This window comes from Sapajus apella, unplaced genomic scaffold, assembly GCF_009761245.1.
Source record: "Sapajus apella isolate SASKATOON/1434 unplaced genomic scaffold, GSC_monkey_1.0 scaffold42, whole genome shotgun sequence".
Classification (NCBI taxonomy): domain Eukaryota; kingdom Metazoa; phylum Chordata; class Mammalia; order Primates; family Cebidae; genus Sapajus; species Sapajus apella.
Genome location: NW_022436982.1, coordinates 14247007 through 14270139, shown reverse-complemented (window position 1 = coordinate 14270139; position 23133 = coordinate 14247007). Strand labels below are relative to the sequence as shown.

Sequence of the window (23133 nt, the reverse complement as noted above, 5' to 3'; positions counted from 1 at the left end):
AAACATCCTCCAACAGAGGAGTATCACTGGCCCTTGGTTCAGATACCCTTTCTTTAGGGCAAATTGGCCATTTAAGCATAAAATTGATGGGGCTGTCCAATTTAGTATGTTTACTCTATGTAGATAATTTAGGTACCCAGTTCTGGTGGATATTTCTAGACTATTCAGTTCTTTTTAGTCATTATTTTACTTTCACTCAAGTGATATAAAAGGGCTGGGTATGGTGGCTCATGCCTTTAATCCCAGCACTTTGGGAGGCCAAAGCAGGAGGATCTCAGGAGCCCAGGAGTTTGAGACAAGCCTGGGTAACAGAGGGATACTCTGTCTCTTAACAACAACAAAATTAGGCATGGTGGCATGTGCCTGAGGTCCCAGCTACTTAGGAGGCTGAGGTGGGAGGATCGCTTGAGTCCAGGTCTTTGAGGCAGCACTGAGCTATGATTGCACCACTGCACTCTAGCCTGGGTGACAGAGCAAGACCCTGTCTGTTAAAGAAAACTATATAAACATTTGCGATGAAGTAAAACATTAAAGTTTTAGTTGTAGGGACAACTTTATGTATGTGTTTGTAAACAGTGTACCATGCTAGGTTAGAAATTGTGCATTTTAGCAGAGAGGGGGGAAAAAACACCAATGCATTATGAAGTATGCTGTTTTACATGTCCTCCCAAGGAAGGTTAATAATTTTGGCATAAGAAATTATGTATCTCTATCTGCCATTTTTATAAGGGAACTTATTAGACCTATCCTGTATTTCTATTAAAGCTCAAACACACCCTACATTTCCCAGGTATATGTTTGCTAATTATCTGTTTCACTCTCTGTATGGGTGAACCTTGCTTTACATAACAAAATGGATTCCTGAAAAACAATCTATAATTTTAAAATAATTTCCATGTAGTATTAGAACTTGCTATTTAAAGAAACTGTAGAAGCTATTTTGAGAATGAAGAATGCTTTTGTGAAATGAATAATTTCTTTGATTTTTCAAAGTTTTATTAAACCACACATCTAAAATTTATAAGTAGATTAGAATTGCCTAGAACAATAATTATAGGTAATAAAAAATAGAACAGATCAACACCAATTTACAACAAACAATACAAAACAGGAATGACTCATGGACTGCTTATTGATTGACTATATTCAGAAGCCCTGAATATATGTATTATTGGTATTTTATGGCTTTAAGACAATTGTCTCTTATGAAGTACTATAAAGTGCAATATTAAAAAATTAAAAAACCCAAAAGGCATCCATTGTCCTTCAGTTTTATTCTGATGAGAAGAATTGGAGATTTGTTTAATTAAATGGCAAGAAGTTATTCTTAATTCATGCATGTAATTTCATTTTTAAGATAATTGTATTCAGGGTTTCAGACTTTTTTCACTTTTCTATTTTCCATGACATGATTTAAAAAGTAAGTATTTTCTTTTGGTTAGCTGAGTATTTTAGAGAACTGTTAGTCTCCAAGGCCTTAGTTACTTACGGATCCATTATGAAGGAATATGCAGAATATGTAAGAATGCAGAAACAAATTCCCATCCTTTTGGTGAACCCTAGCCAATGAGAAAAGTCCTATCCAACCTACCACACAAAAGGATGTGAATATACTGCAGTACTAGTCAATAAGTGGAGAGCCAACTATTTCCCCCAATTCCATATTCAAAATAAAAATATTGATTCCTCTTGGTAAATTAGTAAGTGCAGGCCCAGAGTTTTGGAGTAATCTAAAGTGGTGTCTCCTCGATTCTGAGTCCTTTGTGAGTCTGAGATTATGACTTAATGACCTTAAAAACAGTGTGTGATCTTGACTTCACCAGGGCTTCATGGTCATGCTGCATCCAGTATAGTTCAACACTGTTCAGACCTTATCCTTGTGTCCTGATTAGTCATTAGATTTCATCATTTAAGACCAATATAAAGAATTTAAAAAGGCTTAGTAGAGAGGAACTAGAAAAATTAAGAGGATTAAAAGACTCAAAAATCTAAAGATACTTTTAATGACAATAGGTAAAGAGTCACATAGTGGTGACTTCTAACTATGTCTAGGGTGAAGAGTGCCCAGATGCAGTTATTTTTTGCCAAAAAAAAAAAAAAAAAATAGGTTAAGTCATTAAGTGGAGGGGCTTGGGTTAACCTGGAGGGAGACTGTTTCTGATGCTGATGGTTGTTAAACATTGAGCTGGGTCACACCAGCATCTATGCTGGACTCTGCCCTGTAAGAGGACTATCCTTTGGATTGGGGTTATAGGCTAGACAAACCCTCTTAATGGAATGAAATCTTTGGTGGGAGCCTACGCAAACTCCATGGCATTCTTTCAGACTTAGATGTTTGTCTGTTTTTAAAAAATCAGTTAGGTTTTCCAGTCTTTCAATGAATCATCTAGTAGAAGTGCTCTGGCTGAGATAATAGGGTGATCTATAAAGTCCCTCACTATTCGTGTGCAAATTTAAAAACAGTTGTCTATCCGGTCCTAATTGCAGGGTCATTTTTGCCTCTCAAATGCTGCCTGACTTGTAGATGTACTTGTCCTTTGTAGTGATTTCTCACTGTTAAGAAATCTGTCCCTAAGCATATTAAGGACCTCTGTGGAGTTTGGGTAGTTCTGAGCAAGGCTGGCGCCCCACATGACAGGAAGGCATGTAAAATGCCAGCGCGTACATGAGTTGGGGGAGTCAGCGTGGAAAACAGATTCCTTCCAGAGCAAACATGAGTGTGCCTATGATTTCTACAGACTCCTACCTGCTCCTGGTGATTACATGCCACAGCCTGTGCGGGTCCAAAGCTCCTGGTGAATTGAAAGGAGTATTGCCATGGTGGAATAATAAGTAATAGGGTTGAGCTGGTTCTGAGTAGTTCCCTTATTGCTTTTCTTGTTTGCTATATATTTCAAAAAATATGAAGCTGTGAGATTAAAAATGAAACACAAAGATAGAGGCAGAATCAGAGACCTAACTGTAAATAGATGGTGGAACAGGGCAGGGTTTCCTTTCTTTCCCAAGGTCTTCTTGAGAAGGTTTATTTTTTATTTTTTTTAAATCTAAAACTATATGGGCTCTTGTAATTGGCTAAACATAGCCTGATATTTGTAACCATTTTAAACTACATAGGGATATATTTCAATGTGACGCTTGTTTTCTTGGGAATCCTAGGAAATTAATATCTCCTTTCTTCCCTTTCCTTATTCTTCTATTTTTTCTCCTAACCCTCTCTTAATGATGAGGCCTTACCTAGTAATTGAAGACAATATTGTTGAGAGAGGTATAGGGGTTGAGGATGCATCTTTTAAAAATGTTAAGCTGGATGGTCAAGGAAGATCTGGCTTAGCAAGAGTGAGCATTGACTTCTATGCCCTCAGGAGACAGTTGTTTTCTCCAGAAATCATCCTGAGAACAGCTTCACTTTGTTTCTTCTTCTGGAACAGAGCTGCCACCTACTTACTGGAAAAACAATCTGTCCAGGTGCAAAGAAGCATGGCATCCACATAATCTTGCGTGTGGGGGGTTTGGGTGTGTGTTTGGTAGATGTGGGGAGGAAAGCACACTGTCATGTTCTGAAATGCTTGCCATCAGACCCCTGTTACATGGTCCAATGCAGTAATTCTGCAGAGCATTTAACACAAGTTCCATCTTCAACTCTATCTGGCCAGCTGCTCTACCAGGTGTCATTTCTTTGGTCAGCTTTTTGTTAGAGTGGTCTGGGGGTGGGCTCCCTTTCCAGTTCCTCTCTCCTCTCACTGGTCCAGAGGCCTTTAAAAGCTATGTGCAGTGGTGGGGAGTTGGCCGACTCTCTCCCTGCCCAGGAATGGATGTACGTTAATGTTGTCAAATGTCTAATCAGCGAGGCAGCTGTGTTTTGCTGAAACGGCTCCAAACCACCTGATTCATGTCTTCCCTATAAAATACATTATAATGGCCCTTGTCAGGTGACACCTGTTAGAAGCCTTACAAAGCATTTTCCCTGAATATGAAACAGTCTCCGCCTCTTTTTATAATCTCCTGGGCAAGGCTTTAGGACATTCTGCTGCATCTGCCAAGTATATTAAACAACCCCATCCCTTAGTCCCAGCATACAGCACTGCTCTGTCACTGCTTGACTCGGTTTAGGTCCTGGGAAGTCGCATGAACACCATCTAATCTTCAGTTTCAGTTCATCAGGATCTGGTCAGGTTCAGAGGGCAGCTGGAGATAGCATGGGTATTCTCAGATGCAATTTAGGAGTTTCTATTTGGGAACTGTCAGTTTGAGCCAAGCTGCTCTGCGGCCTTGGAAGTATGAGGGAGGGCGGGTGGTGACAGCAAGCAAGACCTGCTTGGTTTGCTGTGAGTAAATGAAATCATTTGTGCGCAACTCATTTTATTTTAGATTGATTAGTACAATGTTGGCTCTTGAATTGGTGATATCTTTTATACCCTGCTCCAGAGAAGCAAAGAGAATATCTGCAGTCTAAATTTTTGCTCTGTATTTTCTGTTGTGTATTCTTTGCCTCTATATCAGCATTAGGGATATGGCTGACCATTTCCTTAAGGCTATAAATCGATATTCTTAGGGTGGGGAAATAGGGGTACATACATGTATATTTGTATATATATATGTTCATGGAACAAAACCACCTTATGAAATCAGGAAGAAATGTTCCCTTTGGTTTGTGTGCATGACTTTCCTTTTCCTTGACTTTGGCAAACTTAATGCTCCCTGCTTTAGAATCCTGAATGTAATAGGGTCAGAGGGTGATGATGTAAGTCATATTATATGTGTACATATAGATCTGGTATAAAGATAAATGTATATTTATATATGTATATACACAGGCATGCAGGAAAAGGAGTTAGAGATGACTTGCTCTAGAAACCATAATGGGGAAAGTTCTTATAATCATACCAATGAGTTGAATGGTTCAAAGACCCACTGTTGCACTCAGTACACATCTCTCTGAATTGACCCTGGCCCAACACATAACCACTTACTCACAGACACAGAAATGAAGGGAAAGCAAGGGCAGGCTGTGAAATCACTTGTGTCTGTAGGTCAGGCTCGGTGCACATGACTGAGGTGGGAAGTGGGCTGGAAATACTGTCTTCTCAAATGCAATTTCACATGGAAGACCACAACACTTCCTGTGAAGTGGAGCTCCCAGACAAACCAAGGGCACCACAGCTGCTTGGATCAGCCTTCACTGTGAGCTGGGAGTAAATGGGAGGGAGTGAGGAGGCAGGGGGAGGATCAGAAATAAGAAGAGGGTTGCACCAGAGCTCCTTCAACTTTGGTTTTACATAGTCTGTTTGCAGCTGAGTCGGTCACCTATTTAAACCTTCTTTGAAACAACACACCAGTCAATAATATAAAATCCATACAGTAACCAACTTTGCTGCCCTTCAAGAAATACACAGGGAAAACAACTGGAGTTTTTAAACGTAAAATTCACTTCCTCATTCTTTCACTCTAAGGAAGCAGCACAAGTTCTTGCCCCAGGACTAAGTCCTAACCTCGATGAATGTGATTCATTCCCGTTAGGTGGCAGGTCCCACTGAGCACCTCTATTGGATGGTGTTTCAATGTCTTGGCAGGCATTGTCACACATCTGAGGACCCCACTCTGCCAAGCTGGAGAGACTTGAAAGCCAGCCTCTGACTGGCAGCCATCTTGATTTCTTGTTTTCCCAGGGGGCCTCGGGTTTAAGGTGCTTTTTGCTTCCGGGTGAAGAGCAATGATGGGCACTTCCTGTTATTGCCATGATCTGTGGGGTAAGCTGAGGTTTTCTGGAAGGAATATAGAGCTTGATCTGGGGCTGTCAGGTTACCTTTCCTCTTACTCTGCTGTGAGTTCTGCATGCTGTCTTCCCACGTTAAGAGGTGTGTGCTCACAACAAAATCATGGCAGCCTTCAATGACAGAATAGGTTGGAGATGGGAACACACGTGGTGAAGTTTCCCACATGCCATATGTACCAACTTAGACTTAGGATGGGTACAGAATAATGAACCATCCTTGATTCACTTTTTCAATTGATTTTAAGGAAAAGCATGACTTAGATAAATGAAAAGCACTCTTTTTTTTTTTTTTTTTTTTTCCCTCTCAGTAATGGGTATAAGCAATCTACGCAGTTCTTCATTGATTTAGCTTGCCTATTTTTTCCCCCTTGCTGGTTTTATTTTCTACTGACATAGATCTTAGAAATCATATAAGATGTCACATAGAACTTAGGGGCACTGAATGCATGAAATTAAAATATTCCATGTAACGAGCAAAATCAAGAAATCAAATTGTTGGAACGAATAGCTTCCTTACACAAATTTCAAGCTATCAAATACAGTGTACTCTAAAAACTAGAGAGAGTTCCAGATGGAGTCCTGATGGAAGAAGAGACACAGATGTTACAAGAACTTTAACCAAAGCCTGGTCCTGGTACAACTTGACCTGGCACTCAGAAACCTTCCTGGGGTGCACTGAGTGTGCAAATGCCTTTCCAAGCATCTCTAAGCTGCCTCAACCCAAGCAGAGTTAATTTAGTGCTATTGGGAATAATGATTTCTGCAGACACTAAAGCCCTTTATGACTACATTAGAAAACGTTTTAAAGAACTATGCCCTTACATCCCATTAGGTGGCAAGGCCCACTAAGCACCTCTACTGGATGGTTTCTTATCACACATCTAAGCTCTCTTGGCAGCCCTTAGCATCAAAATATATCTAAATGACAATCACAGCTAAGTTTACCCACCTTCTTTTGATGATAATGGGACATGCGCTGGAAGAATACAGGTTCAGTTTATGTAGTCTTGCTGTCCTAGAAAAAGCACTAATTTGCTTTGTAGTCATATATTCTACTTGCATGCTGCGACAATATAAGAACAAAACAAAAAACCCAACCCTGGTTGTTACTTCCTCGCTTCCCCAAACCAGTGTCCACCTGGTCTGGGTTTTTAATCTCTGTCTGTCCTAAGTACCCTGAGTTTCTCGGTCAGGGTACTCCGGTGGAGGTGGGCAGATAGTCTCCCTGTTTTGCTTGTGGGAATGTTTTGGAAGGCTCAGCTCAGGGCCCCTATGGACCTTCTCCACTAAGCCCTCCTCCCTGCAAACTATTTCCCTAAACCATCTACCTTACCAGGCAGGATCTCAGCAAGTCCAAGGTAGCTGAAGGTCACCACAATGCTACCTTTGTCTATTGGTTCCATTAGTTCACCTGTTGCACTTAAGAGGTAAAGCCCAGACTGCAGGTTGATGCCCCTCTTCAAATAAGTACTATAAATATACTAGAGCTATCCCTGAAAAGATGCATTTGTACTTATATATATATATATATATCTCTGATTTTATATATATATATAATTTTTCTTTGTGTCTATTTACAGGTATGTACTAATCTATAGGTATGGAAGGAGAGCTATAGTACAGGAACAGGCAGGATTTGTGTGTTCATGTGCGTATATTTATAATATGTATATTTATAGGTATATATATATAGAGCCTCTGTCCTTGTTTGCATCGAATGTACCTCCGACCAGCGAGGAGTACCTGTCAGTGGTGAATGGGGAGAAGCCCCATGATGACGGTTCTCTTGTCTCTTATGTGAAGTAATTTTGGTAGGCAAGGTGGAAGCAGCCTGTGAAGTGAATGGGCCCAGTGTGAATCCACCTCTCCTCAAATCCACCAAGGAGGGACACTTGGCACCCAGGGCTATGTGCCAGCTGCCTCTTCTCAAGAGGTCAAGGAGCCCAGAGCCGAGAGTGGGGAGGGACCATTCATGCTGTTGGTGCAAGATATGGCTTTTCCTGCTAGATAGAGACGGGGCATGTAAGAATTCTGTCTTCTAGGAGAACGCTCACCACCAGGAACACAAAGTAGAGGCCAAACATGATGAAGCCCAGGATTTTGTTCATTCGCCACTTGCAGAGGGCAATGGAGAGGATGACGAAGAGCAGCATGATGAAGAGAAGGACGATGGCACAGAAGAGGCCATTGCTGCTGACAGCCACTGGCTGGAATCTGTGAAGGATGGTGTATAGGAGCCAGGGCAGTGGGAGCCTGTGCAGGAGCAAAGCAGGGCAGAGGGGAGTGGGAAGACAAGGGAGTAGTCAGACACGTTGAAGAAGGCAAACAACCAAACATTACGCTCTCAGGAACTCTAATCTGAAAAGGGTGTCTCGTTAGGTTCACTATGTCTCGGGTGTGGTGGGCCCAGACTTTAAAAGCCTTTGTCCATGTCCTGACTGAATTCAGCACAGAGGGAGCAGTCAGACATCAAAGAAATGACTGCTGTAGGTGATTTCTGCATTTGTGAATTTGATTGGAAATTATTTTGTTTCCTTCCTAGTTGAGATTAAAATGTTGCTTTCAGTCCCAAAAAGGTGAATAGCAGGATTTGCACAGGGTGAAGGGAGCAGGCAGGTATAAAAAAGTCATAGAAATGGGTGGTGAAAATGGGAAAAAAATTAAAAAATGGAGACAAAGAATAGCAATGACTTAACAGTCTAAAGGCAAGTAAAATCAAATGACAGCGGTGGGGGTCTGAAGTTTATTCTGGGAAAGACGTTGTCAATGGTTTGATGAGAAATTGGTCTTTCTGAAAGATTTAAGGAAGACAGTGTCTTCCATTTTTTGATGTGTGTTTAAAAAAAACTTTATATTTTTATACCTGTTTTCTCCCTTTTCATTCAGCTTTTAAAATCTGAGGATATCCTATGTTTCCTTTTCAGAGCGGTGACTCTGAAAGCCCTCAGGAAAGCTAGTTGCCAGGATACCACAAGAGTTGACTAGAACTCTGGGTAAGGAAGATGGCTAGAAGTGCAGGGCTCAGGGGACATGGACATTGTCAAGTGGCTAGTGATAGGCATCCGGCTCTGCTCACCAGCCTAATGATAGCATGGTGGCTAAGAGATACCTACTTGGCTGGCCGAGCTTTCTGCATGACAGAAATAGCTAAGTGAGGTTCAGTTTTGGCTTAGTCTCAGGGTGTGGAAGAGGAGGTGCTCTTTCGAAACATTACGTTCTCCAAAGGAAGAGAAATAATGAGAGTGAAAGGGGCAGTGAGTTTACTTATCTGCCTCCTCTGCTGGAGAGAGGGTATTGGAAGGTAGAGCCCATGAAGTGTAGATGTTTGAAATTCCAGGCCTGGCACATGCAGCCCCTAACTGGGTGCATATGTTAACCTGGGCCAAGCTGAAGTGATTGATGTGACTACCTTGCAGGGATCAGTACAAGCACTTTGCCCACTAGAAGCGGGCCAGGAGGTGCTTGCTTATGTGAACTTGTCGGGGAGGGGTTCCAAGCCAGGGAACAAGGGGGTAATTCCAGTTCTCAGCAAGAGAGGGCAGCCCTGGCATCCTGGGGTCAGCAGTGAAAAGTCAGAAAAGGGAAGGGGAGGGCCTGAGAGTGCGAATGATGCCAAAATGAGAGCCATCGACAGGAACTTGTACGGGAAACTCTTTTTCCATCTCTTGTAAAGAAAAGACCGAAACACATTTTATTCTTATTAAAACGCGCATGCACACGTGCACACACACACACACTCTCACTCTCTCTCTCTCTCTCTCTCTCTCTCTCTCTCACTCTTCTAGTGAAGTTGAGTTTGATAGCACTACAAATGGCTTGCAAAAACCTTTTGGGGAAAATTACACTTTTTATGACTTTTGGTCTCTATCAATTCTATTGTCAGGAATTAAGTATAAAACTCACTTAAAATGTAGGTGAAACTACTCAGAAAAATGATCATTTCAATATTACTTTGAATAATAAAAAACTGGGTATCTCTAATAACCTCTAATATTAGGGAACTAGTTAAATAGCAAATAAGTAAATGTAATATTGTATAGCTGTTTAAAATCACAAGCTTAGAATGATACAAGAAAATAACCATAATATAATTCTAAGCTAAAAATGAAAGATGCATACATATGCACAAAAAGCAATGTAATTTCAATCATGTGAAATACACAAGAATTAAAAAAGTGTAGTGAGTTACTGTTTATTTTTATTTTCTAAATCTGAGTGTATGTTAATTTTAGAAGCATAAGGAAAATGCTGGCAAAGCTATGAAGAAACTTTTACACTTAATATATTGTTAATGACATCACTCAATGTATTGTCAAAAATGTTCTAGTATAAATTCTTGGGAAATAACTTTTTGGAAAAGAAATATACAAAATACATCATTAGCCATTAAGATGTCCAAAATATTTAGTTCATTAATAATGCTAAAAGGAATTTATCCTAACAAAATAATTAAAAGAGGAGGTTTTTCTGCATCAAGGTGTTCATCAACATTCTCACAGCAAAAAATTAAAGAAAATCCTATTAAATGATAATTAAAAAAACCCGCTGCAAAACAAAACATCAAGAGGGAATATTTGAAGCTACAAAATGTTAGTTATGAGAGCTATAGTTTTAGAAAAATGGCTGATATGATTTACTAATTTATTCACAGATACCTCTCTATGCCAGGCATATATTGCTTTAAAATGGAAAAATAAAAGCCTTCCAAGAGACAAAACTGAATATTTTACTAAGAAAACTTTGTGAAATGTATGGAAGAGCACATACATATTGTTTCTGGGTAATAGGATTAGTAGTGATTTTTCTTTAAACTTCCATTTGTGTGTGTGTGTATATACAATTTAAGAATAATGAACAAAAAGCACTTTGTAATTCTTTGTAACACACTGTAGAACATTACTATTTTTTTTTTTTTTACAAGAGATTGTCCAAGAACACTACTATGAATATATGGACCACAGATTTGATAAACGCTGTTTACAGTAGGGACATATACGTTTTAAGGCATTCATTCATTTATTCATCCATCCATCCCACAAACATTTGTCAAACAACTACCAAGGATAGCAATGTAGTAAGCCCTGATGAGTTTCTTGCTCTTAGGGATGCACAGTCTAGCAGGCAGATACACCACGACAAGAATAAGATATACAGAGAATCGATAGGGGCAAGAACCTCGAAGTCAGGCCCAGGAGAATCAGAGAAAACAGGATTTAAGTTATCACTAAAGGATAAGTCAGAGGTTTTCAGTCAGACAAGCACGGAGAGCTCTGCAGCGGGGGCTCACGTGTGGTTCAGATAGTGGACATTCGTAGCAGAGTTTTATGTACAGAGAGTGCTGCCACTGATAATACAGACTCTTTGTTCAAACCTTAGCTACCTCATTTACTAGTTGTGTGAACTCTGGGCCCCTTCAGTGTTTTTAATCTGAATAATAGGAGTGATAATACATACCTAATAGAATTATTGTGTGGCTTAAATGGAGAAAAATGTATGTACAGTGTACATGGTAGACAATGTATGAAAAATATTAAGGTCATGAAAAGGTGTAAGAACAATATTCAAGATATTTAATGAGAAAGTAGGTGCTTTTAGTGAGGTTCCAAACTCAAGTGTTAGGAGCCCAGTACTCCTGGGAACATAATGATAACATCTTATGTCTTATTTTCCCAGGGTACTGATGTTCAAGGTTATTCGTCAGACTACTTTTACTTTTGACAAGTTAAATAAAATGGTATTGATCACAGCACTTCTCCCCAATCTGATCCACTTTAGCCATTATTCATATTGAGAGGTCACGTTTGTTTCCCTGCAAGAACAAATCTTACCTTCTGGCTTTCAAAAGATCTAGAATATCAGCCGGGCATGGTGGCTTATGCCTGTAATCTTAGCACTTTGGGAGGCTAGGGCAGGCGGATCACCTGAGTTCAGGAGTTCAAGACCAGCCTGGACAACATGGTGAAACCCTGTCTCTACTAAAAAATGCAAAAAAAAAAAAAAAAAAAAAAAAGTAAGCTGGGCATGGTGGCATATACCTGTAGTCCCAGCTCTTCGGGAGTCTGAGGCAGGAGAATTGCTTAAACCCAGGAGTCAGAGGTTGCAGTGAGCCGAGGTTGTGCTACTGCACTCCAGCCCAGGCGACAGAGCAAGACTCCATCTCTTAAAAAAGAGAAACAAAAAACCTATACTGTCTTCACCAGTGCAGATAAACAAATGGTAATGCCAAGACTGTCAGCATTTTCTAAGACAGGACAGGAGATGGGGACATATATGGTGGGCCTATGTTTGTCCCAATCTGCCTTAAAATCCAAATCTTACCTTAGGCTGGTGGGGATTTTAATTAAAATTAGAATGTGAACATTTTTATCATGAAGCTATCACGGTATCTCAGTCCCACTTGAATGTTGTTATGTAAGTGAAATTCTCCTAAAGTATTTTCTAAACTATCCATTCTGTATGGAGGTATGTGTTTCGCTTGTGTAGGGATGACTTATTTTTTATTAAGTTTTCTGAAATGAGAAACAGAATTGGGGAAACAGGTATTCTCAGTCTTTACTCTCTAGTGGTATTGGTTAGTTTTAGGCTCAGAGACCCTGGTCATGTCTCTCCAGCTTCTCGGAAGACAAATACATTGGTGGAGCCGGTACGCACCTTTGTAGAACTGTCTCTACTCACCCTACTGTGATGTCAAAAATGTTGCTTCCAACAGAGCTTGACACAGCCATGTCCCCTAACCCCTTCCGGGCCACTATGACACTGGTGATAAGATCAGGGATGGAGGTTCCAGCAGCCAAGATGGTCAGACCCATAATCTCTTCACTGATGCCGATCGTCTCTCCAACCTAAATGTCAGGACAGAAATAAACATCTCGGTGTTCGAAGTTTTAAAATCATAAAAACCACAAAAATTTCAATGCAACCTCCTTCAAATGCACTTCTAGACTGTGCTATGCAAAGTGCTGATATGATACAGATGAATAAGCCACAATCATTACTAATAGAGTTTATACTCTTATGATATTCAGACCCAAGGCATCAGGAATGTTCACGTGAGAATTAAACAGATAATCTCAAATAAAAAAGACTTCTAGGGGACTAGAGTGCAGCTTTATTTGGTGCTTTCTAAGGCTGAGTCAGAGAAGCTGTAAGATGAGAGGTAGAAAAGCCAATTTCCCATGGAATCCAGGGGGCAGCACCTGGCAGGGGCAGCAAGTCTATGGCAGATTGGCCCCTCAACTTACCGCCAAAACCAAGGACTGACACCCAGGGTCTCCATTTTCCTTCAGCATCTCCTAGTATCTGTAACCCATTCTTAAACACGCAGACTCTATCATTTCCACTGGAAACTTGATTCTGGATGTTTGGGGTTTTGGTAACACACAGCAAAGCAGCTGTGGTTAAGCAAAAGCCAGAAAATCAGAGGACCTGGATCCAATATCTGGCTCTGGTATGTGTTAATTTCTTGATATTTTGCTTACTGAGAAGTCTTTGATTCTCACTTTCTCATCTGTAAACTGGGGATAATACCACCTACCTTACCAGGTGCTTGTGAAAACTAAATAATTTGTGGACAGGCCCTTTGTAAACAGTACATTATTATTAAAAAGCAAGGAGAGGGCAGCTATTACTTTTTTTTTTCTTTTTAGTCTTTGTCTTTGCCTTTTAAGACTGATGAGATCTTTTTTGGAAGGTTGGTCTAGCCTCAGGTGGAAATTCCTCCATTCTCTTGAGCAATTTCTTTGTCGTCTTGGGAGTTTTTAGAATTTTTTTTTTTTTTTTTTTTAAGCAATGGGGTCTTGCTCTGTTGCCCAGGCTGGAGTGCAGTAGCACAGTCATAGCTCACTGCAGCCTCAACCTCCTGGGCTCAAGCGATCTTCCAACCTCAGCCTTCAGAGTAGCTGGGACCACGGGTGAGCACCACCACACCTCACTAATTTTTTTAAGAGATGAGTCTTACTATGTTGCCCAGACTGGTCCTGAACTCCTGGCCTTGAGATCCTTCTGCCTTCGCCCCCCAAAGTGCTGGGATTATAAGTGTGAGTCGCTGTGCCTGGCCTCTTGGAAATTTTCAAACCTATACGTGTTTTGCTGGAGTTGGTGAAGTGTGGTTCTGAAAACCTTCAAGATAATGCTTTCCATTTGGTTTCCAATAGGTTACCTGATGATGTTCAGCAGTTTTTGAAAAAATTAAAGGGCTAAAATAGCATATAAGGATAAAGGTTTTTAGGGAATAATATCACTCATTTCGAAATTCTTATAAGAAATAGCATGGTTTCTACCGGCTTAAAAGCATATTTTTGTTTTGATGCTCATGCCTTTTCCAGAGCCTGGTGAGCTGCACTAGCTTACCCTGTCCTCACGGTGCACAGAGTCACTGCTCCCCATTTGAAAGTAAGCTCCATGTATGCAGGATCCGCGCCCTGGTCACTGTGATCTCCATAACTGACAGAACAAAGCCTAGTACGTGGCAGATTCTCAATACCGATATGCTGAGCAATCAATCTGCACACACAGGTGATTTCACTAGCCTGTTTTCGTGCTGATTCTCCTAGAAAACGTTCAGTATGAGTTTTGCATAGGAGCACACTATTTGAGCAAAATATTCTCCTTGATGTCAATTTTGTGTTAGATTTGGAGTGAGGCATTGTCAAAGACTGCGAAGATGCTGACTAAACAATTGTCACTGTCAGCAAGTTCCAATCTATTTAAAACATTTTTTTTTATAAATATGCATATACATACATATACAAACATATACCTACCCATTTCTTTTTTTTTTCCCCCATTTATTAATTTTATTGCATTTTAGGTTTTGGGGTACATGTGAAGAACATGCAAAATTGTTGCATAGGTACACACGTGGCAGTGTGATTTGCTGCCTTTAAAACATTCTTAATAAATTCTCCAAGGGAATTCTAAAGCAGTGACTGTTTCAAAAATCATTTAGCTGGGCGGTGGCATCCACCATAGTCCAAAATCATTTAGCTGGGTGCAGTGGCATCCACTGTAGTCCCAGCTATTTGGGGCCGAGGCACAAGGATCATAGAGACCTGGACATTTGAGACCAGACTGGGCAATACAGCAAGACCTTGTCTCCAAAATATAAACAAAATAATTCATATTTGGAGTTTAGATGCTACTGTATACAGGAAAACATAGGAATTGAAGAGGAGAAAAATGGTGGTGTGGTTAAGAGCACTGGCTTGGGAGATGATAGTGCTGAGTGCAAATCCTAGCCTGCTGCAAGGTAGACAACTTCCCAGAGTCTTGGATTTTCCCATCTGTAAAATGAGGATAATATCCACTCAGAATTGTTGATGACTGTACGTGATGATGCAAATAAAGTAAATAGCAGTGTTAGGCATACAGTAAAAGTTCAAGAAAACCCAGAATTGATTTTATTATTTATTTTTTTCTTTTGTTGAGATGGAGTTTTGTTCTGTTGCCCAGGCTCGGCTGCAGTGGCACGATCTCAGCTCACTAAAACCTCCGCCTCCCAGGTTCAAGCGATTCTCCTGCCTCAGCCTCCTGAGTAGCTGGGATTACAGGTGCCTGCCATCACATCTGGCTGATTTTTGTATTTTTAGTAGGATGGGGTTTTCAGTTGGCCAGGCTGGTCTTGAACTCCTGACCCTCGTGATCTGCCTGCCTCAGCCTCCCAAAGTGCTGGGATTACAAATGTGAGCCACCGCGCCCAGCCAAAAAATCAGATTTTACAACTCGGACATTACTCCTTTCCGTCTCTGATTTATCAGACTGGCAGGTGTCTGGCAGCAGAAACAGAAGTGGACTTACTGGGGCCAATTCACATCATGGAAAACTGCATGAGAGTTTTCATTAGACATCAAACCCCTGGTGAATCTGTGTGGCTCTAGAAACACTTCTGTGGAAGGAGAACTAGCCTTTATAAGCTTGTTTTGAGTACATTTCACTGAAGTTAACTTTTTCAAATCAGTAAAGATGATGGGCGCATGGATGGGACGGTACTCTGAAAATTCAGGGAGCGTCAGAGAAGTTTAGAGCTATTAATAGAAAGAACATCAGCAGTCTTTTGGGGAAATTCCCTCATTTTCTTAAAAACAGCAAATGATGAGGCCAGTCAGAGGTCAGACTCCATGCTGCTCCCAATATTCCATGATGCAGTTCTGTGCCTTGATTTAAGGAGGATCTGAAAGAATGTTACGTTAGCTAAATGAGATACAAGATCTTATTTAACTCTTAAAATTAACTCCTAATATTAGATGCAGGATTCACTTTAACCACAGATTTTCATCAACCATTAAATTCATTAAAGTACAAAAACAATAAACAACAACAAAACCCAAAAACTAAAGGACAAAAAAGAAAGAAAAGCTAAGGGCAAATTGCGTTAAAGTGTAGGTGAAGGGCATGTATTTTTGCCAAACAGTAGCTAAATAATTTATCAAATAGCATTTATGATTGATAAAAGCATTGATAAAAGAATGAAACACTAAATTGTATAACTGCTATGGATTTTATAGTTCAGAAATACAAACAACAGAATTAGAGCTAGACTTCTTGGAACAGAATCTGCTATTGTGTTAGCTGTCTGGGTGTTTTGAAAGACAAAAGCATTTCTATGGGAGAAAGAAGAGAAAGTTCTCTTCCATCATTGAAAAGTAAGGCTTCTGTTTATGCCTTTAATTCATCTTGGCTTTTAAAAATTATTGTTTCAGGCGTTGAATTTGCATTCCTTTTCTTTTTTTTGAGATGGAGTCTTGCTCTCTCACCAGGCTGGAGTGTAGTGATGCAATCCTGACTCACTGCAACCTCTGCCTCCTGGGTTCAAGCGATTCTCCTGCCTCAGCCTCCTAAGAAGCTGGGACTACAGGCACGTGCCACCACACCCACATAATTTTTGTATTTTTCGTAGAGATGGGGTTTCACCATGTTGGCCAGGATGGTCGTGATCTCTTGACCTCTGATCCAACTGCCTTGGCCTCCCAAAGTGCTGGGATTACAGGCATAAGCCACTGCACCTGGCCTTGTATTCCTTTTCTTTGAAAGAATGAAAAGAAAACAAGACTGGAATTAAGGTAATCATTAAAAAGAAAAGAAAAAGATGGAATTTTGCAAGATGATGTTTTCTAGGTTGGCTGAAAAGAAATAGCTGGAAAACAGCAAATCCCAACAAGTTAGAAAAACACCATTTTTTCTTTATTAGTAAATGGGGAAATAAAATATCATTAAGAAAAGCTATTATATGTTATAAATGGTAAACAGTCCTTTCAGCCTGGACATCTGGAGGTTGAGAAGCAGCCCACCTTCTGCTGTGATTTCTGCCAGGTGTTGGTAGTGAATGTCTGTCAATGAATGTAGAAAATAATGATTCCAGGGAACAGAGAACTTGATCAGGGAGTGAATGGTTTTTGGAAATATACAGGAAGAGTAATCTGAAGTTAAATGTCAGTAAAATAACTGATAAAACACAAAATTATTGTAGAAATAAGACAGTGTATCAGCCAACATTTTCTGTGGATTTTGCTAGTAACATGTATTCTTTTAAAAACCAAGGTATGCTTTACATATAATAACACTTATTCACTTTTTAAAAAAATTGTACAGTTCTGCAAGTTTTCTTTTTTTCCCTATTTCTATTTGAGACAGGGTCTCACTGTGTCACCCACGCTGTAGTGCAGTGGTGCGATCTCAGCTCCCATTGCAGCCTCCACCTCCGGGGCTCAAGTGATCCTCCACACCTCAAGCTCCTGAGTAGCTGGGACTACAGGCCTGTGCCACCATGGCCAGCTAATTTTTTTGTATTTTTGTAGAGACAGGGTTTTGCCATGTTGCCCAGTCCGATCTTGAACTTCTGGGGTCAAGGGATCTGCCTGCCTCAGCCTCCCAAAGTGCTGGGATTGCAGGCATGAGCTACCGTAACCAGCCTGCAAGTTTTTACAAATGTATGCAGCCATGTTTCTCCACATCCTCATCAACACGTGCTGTTTTTTTTTTTTTTTTTTTTTTTTTTTTTTTAAATAGCCAACCTAGTGGTTGTGAAGTGATACCTTATAATTAGTTTTAAACAAGTTTACTGAGATAAAATTTACATACTTTAAAACTCAGCTATTTTAATGTATATAATTCAATGGTTTTTAGTGCATTCAGAGTTGTGCAGCCTTCATCATAATTTAGGTTTTGAACTTATTCATCATCCCCAAAAGAAACCCCATACCCACTAGCAGTCGTTCCCCATTTTCCCCAACCTTCCCAATCCTAGGCAACTGTTAACACTAACCTATTACATGTCTCTATAGGTTTGCCTATTCTGTACCTTTCATATAAATGAAATCATATGATATGTGTCCTTTTGTGACTGGCTTTTTTCACTTAGCATAACATTTTAGAGTAACATTCATGTTGTATGTGTCAGTACTTCATTTATTTTTACTGTGTAATAATATTCTATTGTATGGATATACCACATTTTGCTTATCCATTCATCAGTTGATGGACATTTGGGTTGTTTTCACCTTTTGGTAATTATGAATAATGCTACTTTGGACATTTGTGTACAAGTGTAGATGTATGTTTTCATTTCTCTTAAGTCTATTCCTAGGAGTGGAATTGCTGGATCATATGGTGACTCTATGTTTAATGTTTTGTGGAACTGCCAAACTATTTCCCAAAATGGCTGCACTATTTTACATTCTTATCAGCAGTATGTAAGGATTCTAATTTCTATACATCCTCATCAACACTTGTTATGTTCTGTCTTTTTCATTATACCCATCCTGGTGGGTGTAAAGTGGTATCTTGTAATGGTTTTGATTTACACTTCTTTAATTAATAATGATGTTGAGTATATTTTCTTGTGCCTTTTAGCCATCTGCATATCTTTTTTTGGTGAAATATCTGTTCAGATCTTTAAAATTAGGTTACTTGAAGATGCTTGCCTTCCTATTATGGAGCTTTAAGTTTATATCCTGGATACAAGTGCTTTATCAGATATATATGATTTGCAAATATTTTCTCCCAGTCTGTGGTTTTTCTATTCCTTTTAAATGGTGTTTCTTGAAGGGAAAAGGTTTTAATTTTAATGAAATCTAATTAATCAATTTTCTTGCTTTCATGGATCATGCTTTGGTATTACATCAAAGAACTCTGCCTGGCTTCTAGTCATACAGATTTTTTTTTCAGTCTTCTAAAAGTTTAATAGCTTTACCTCTTAAATTTAAAACTGTGATCCACTTTCAGTTAAATTTTATGTAAAGTATGACGTAAGGATCTAAGTTTGTTTATTTTGGCATATGGAAATCCAATTATTCTAGCACCATTTGTTGAAAAGTATATTCACATGTGTTCTGAGTGTACATTTCCTGATTTCAAATTGCTATATTTTATTTATGTTAACAAGTATAATAATATTAGGACTATATTAAACAAAGGATACAAGTGGGAAGTTTGGAATTTATGTCGTTTTTAATAGAGACTAAAAGCCTGATTTTTGGAGTTGTAGAGTCCTAGGTTAAAATCTCAGTTCTACCTATGTGATCTTGGGTAATCTTACCAGCTTTAAGCTTAACTTCTTTACCTGTAAACTGTGGATAATAACAGTACCTCCTTTAAAGGCTCTGAATGTATATACAATATAGGGTTACTGTCAAGATTATAAAGACAAAGGGATGTGAATTGCAGGGTGTGTAGTACATACTCAGTTATCAATGATTACCACTATGTGACAATGTGAAACATTGAATCTTACTCTTCATTCATGTTTTTCAATAACAATTACTGAGAGTGTATTCTTGTGATAGGCATTATAACTGGTATTAGGTTAAAAATAAAAATGAAACACATTATCCCTTTTATAAAGTGAAGCTGAAGGAAAAGGCTATTTTGTCTCCAGATGCTTTCCTAAGACCCAGTTTTGAAAGGCTGGTTAGAACATGAAGTGAGTTGCTCAAGATGAAGTAAGTACTACTGAACCAGGCAAAATGTTGACATGCCTCCCAGGCCCGGGTTGTCCTGGCCTCAGGATGCAGAGGCAAGAAGCAGTTAGACTTGTCTGCCTCCACGTGGCTGTCCAGAGGCTATGCTGATTCAATTCCATGCTATAGGGAAAAGCCAGCCAGTAGACTAGGGAAAGTTAAGTGTCTAAATTCCTTTAGTCCTAGAATGCCAGCTCGTCTGTGTCATACCCAATACTGTTGTGGCAGTTTCGGAAAGCAAACACAATGATTAAGCACTTGACAGTCAGGACTGGAGAAAAACCAGGCAGATGCATGTCCCTATTAAATTCTTACCTGGTGTGCCCACCAGACCATCAAGTAAGAGAATACTGCAATCCAGCTAATGGCGCCAAAGAACGTGATGGGAAAAAACTTCCTTGATGACTGAAAGACAATCAAGAAGAGGTTAAGAATGTCAGTGTTATCCATCGAGATGGATCTGAAAGTTCAAAGCTAAAACCACCATTGTAGCCGTTTCTCTAGCGTTTCCTGCATCTTAGGATTAGTGATCAAAAGGCCCTACCCCTGATCAAACTGGGACAGTAAGATTCTCCTTTCGAGATGTGAAATTGATAGAACTGAATGATCACAGTGCTGGTTCCTGGAAGTCTTGAAGAGAATGTCTGTTAGTTCCTGTTGCTAGATGTTTAGATTCCCTCTACTCTTGCCCTTTCTAAGGCCTGTTTTTTTTTTTTTTTTGACCTTTCCTTCAATATTAACACCATATTCTTCCTCTTCCTTTTTCTTTTTGGCTCCAAAGTTTATCAGAATCAGTTTCTATTGCTTGCAAACCATGAATCCTAACAATCCATAAGCCAGAAAACCTATGTGATTAATTACATTGAACAAGATATGGGAAGTATCAGCAGGTTTAAAAATAGATTGACTCATTTTACAGTGTCACGAATTATCAAGAAAGCCACATAGAAGAAGCCACCACCACAGCTTTTATAGATTCTGGATGATGGCCAGTCTCCAGGACCCTGGACCACACAGGGACTACAGTAGACAAAGGCAGAGATGCCCAATTGTACTGATTTCCACTGCGGTGGCAGATCAGACATTCCTCTTAAGAAGGTTTTCTCTCCTGTTCACTGCCCCAAAATATATTATGTTCAATTCTGCTTCTAGATGTAGACTTTATGCTATCTCATTCATAAAGTGTGAACACTTTTAAAGTTTTCTAGAAATGGCCAAAAAATCAGACATTTGAAATGCAGTGCTTCCTACCCAGCCCCACTAAAGAGAAATCCAGGTTTGCATCTTAGTGGTGTTCTTTTGATGTCCTTTGTTGAAAAACTGGGGTCCTTTAAAAACACACTCAGACAGCACAATGCTGTCAGAGAGCCTCTCACCTATTATTGCCAAACACTTTTTATTTCAAAGCTTTCTACATTGAGAAACAACTCCACATTTTGCTTTGATAATGCCATCCAGTTTTATCTAGAGAAATGAATTTTAGAGTTGACTTGGATGAAAGCAATCTCAATTGTCTGAAGGGCTGACCTTGGGCAGTCACATAGAACATTTTCCGTCATGGCTTTTGAGAGCTTCATTAAAAGGAAAAGATAAACTCGTATATGGTAATCTTCTGAATATCAATAATAAGGAACACAGTCTCTATTGCTCCAAACCAGGCTTATGTTTTCTAAAATATATATTTTTTATGATCATTTTCATGGTTGTTAAATTTCACACCATCCCTTCCTTTCTTTAAATGACTGCTGTTTAGTGGGGCCATTTGGTAGCTCGGTTGGCTGAAAGACCAAGCAGTCTTGATTAAATTGGGGAGGGCATCAGGCCACAGCGAGTAGCCAACACCTTATCCTCAAATGCTTTTTCCTGCCCCCTTTCTTTCTTAGAAGAAAAATACTGTGGACAAGGACTCAGATCCCTCCTGGTGACCTAAGTGCTTTAATGGGTAATGGAGGAAAAAAGTAATCATTTTTTTCAAAGTGGAATTGGAGACCTTCGCTTCTTTTTTTTTCTTTTCTTTTCTTTTTTTTTGAGACACAGTTTCACTCTGTTGCCCAGGCTGGAGTGCAGTGGTGTGATCTTGGCCCACTGCAACCTCTGCCTCCTGGGTTCAAGCCACTCTCCTACCTCAGCATCCCAAGTAGCTGGGATTACAGGTGCCTGCTACTATGCTTGGCTAATTTTTTTCTTGTGTTTTTAGTAGAGCAAAGGTTTCACTATGTTAGCCAAGCTGGTTTCGGGATATGCCTACTCAGTCTCCCAAAGTGCTAGGATTATAGGTGTGAGCCACCGCACCCAGCCATTAGATCTTCACTTATGAAAGCACATTTTTCTAAAAAATATATATATACTTCAAGTTCTGGGGTACATGTGCAGAACATGCAGGTTTGTTGCATAGGTATACATGTGCCATGGTTTGCTGTATTCATCACCCTGTCATCTATATTAGGTATATCTCCTAATGCTATCCCTTCCCTAGCCCCCTACCCCCCCAGCAGACCCCAGTGTGTGATGCTCCCCTCCCTGTGTCCATTAGTTCTCATTGTTCAACATCTGCCTATGAATGAGAACATGTGGTGTTTAATTTTCTGTTCTTGTGTCTGTTTGCTGAGAATGATGGTGTCCAGCTTCATCCATGTCCCTGCAAAGGACATGAACTCATCCTTTTTTATGGCTGCATAGTATTCCATGGTGTATATGTGCCACATTTTCTTGATCCAGTCTGTCATTGATGGGCATTTGGGTTGGTTCCAAGTCTTTGCTATTGTGAACAGTGCTGCAATAAATTTACATGTGCATGTGTCTTTACAGTAGAATAATTTATAATCTTTTGGGTATATACTCAGTAATGGGATTGCTGTTTCAAATGGTATTTCTGGTTCTAGATCCTTGAGGAATTGCCACACTGTCTTCCACAATGGTTGAACTAATTTACACTCCCACCAACAGTGTAAAACTGTTCCTATTTCTCCATATCCTCTCCAGCATCTGTTGTCTCCTGACTTTTTAATGATCACTATTCTAACTGGTGTTAGATGGTATCTCATTGTGGTTTTGATTTGCATTTCTCTAATGACCAGTAATGATGAGCTTTTTTTCCATATGTTTCTTGGCTGCATAAATGTCTCCTTTTGAGAAGTGTCTGTTCATATCCTTCACCCACTTTTTGATGGGGTTGTTTTTTTCTTGTAAATTTGTTTAAGTTCCTTGTAGAATCTTGATTTTAGCCCTTTGTTGGATGGATAGATTGCAAAAGTTTTCTCCCATTCTGTAGGTTGCCTGTTCACTCTGGTGATAGTTTCTTTTGCTGTGCAGAAGCTCTTTAGTTTAATTAGATCCCATTTGTCATTTTGGCTTTTGTTGCCATTGCTTTTGGTGTTTAGTCATGAAGTCTTTGCCCATGCCTATGTC

The 23133-nt window shown here is 39.7% G+C and overlaps 1 protein-coding gene across 3 annotated transcripts in view; it reads right to left on the bottom strand.

The window, feature by feature from the left end:
- Positions 1 to 2089: 2089 nt before the first annotated feature.
- Positions 2090 to 23133, bottom strand: part of SLC24A2 (solute carrier family 24 member 2) — a 271295-nt gene continuing 250251 nt past the window's right edge. For 2 of the 3 annotated variants that reach the window (XM_032300094.1, XM_032300095.1), the window contains 3 exons: positions 20041 to 20130; positions 12449 to 12615; positions 2090 to 8026 (listed from right to left, as the gene is read on the bottom strand). In XM_032300094.1, coding sequence (XP_032155985.1) covers positions 7777 to 8026; positions 12449 to 12615; positions 20041 to 20130 — 507 coding nt within the window. In that variant the 3' untranslated portion in view covers positions 2090 to 7776. Of the gene's footprint in view, positions 8027 to 12448; positions 12616 to 15476; positions 15942 to 20040; positions 20131 to 23133 lie in introns of those variants that run through there. The other variant, XM_032300096.1, reaches the window with a different exon arrangement.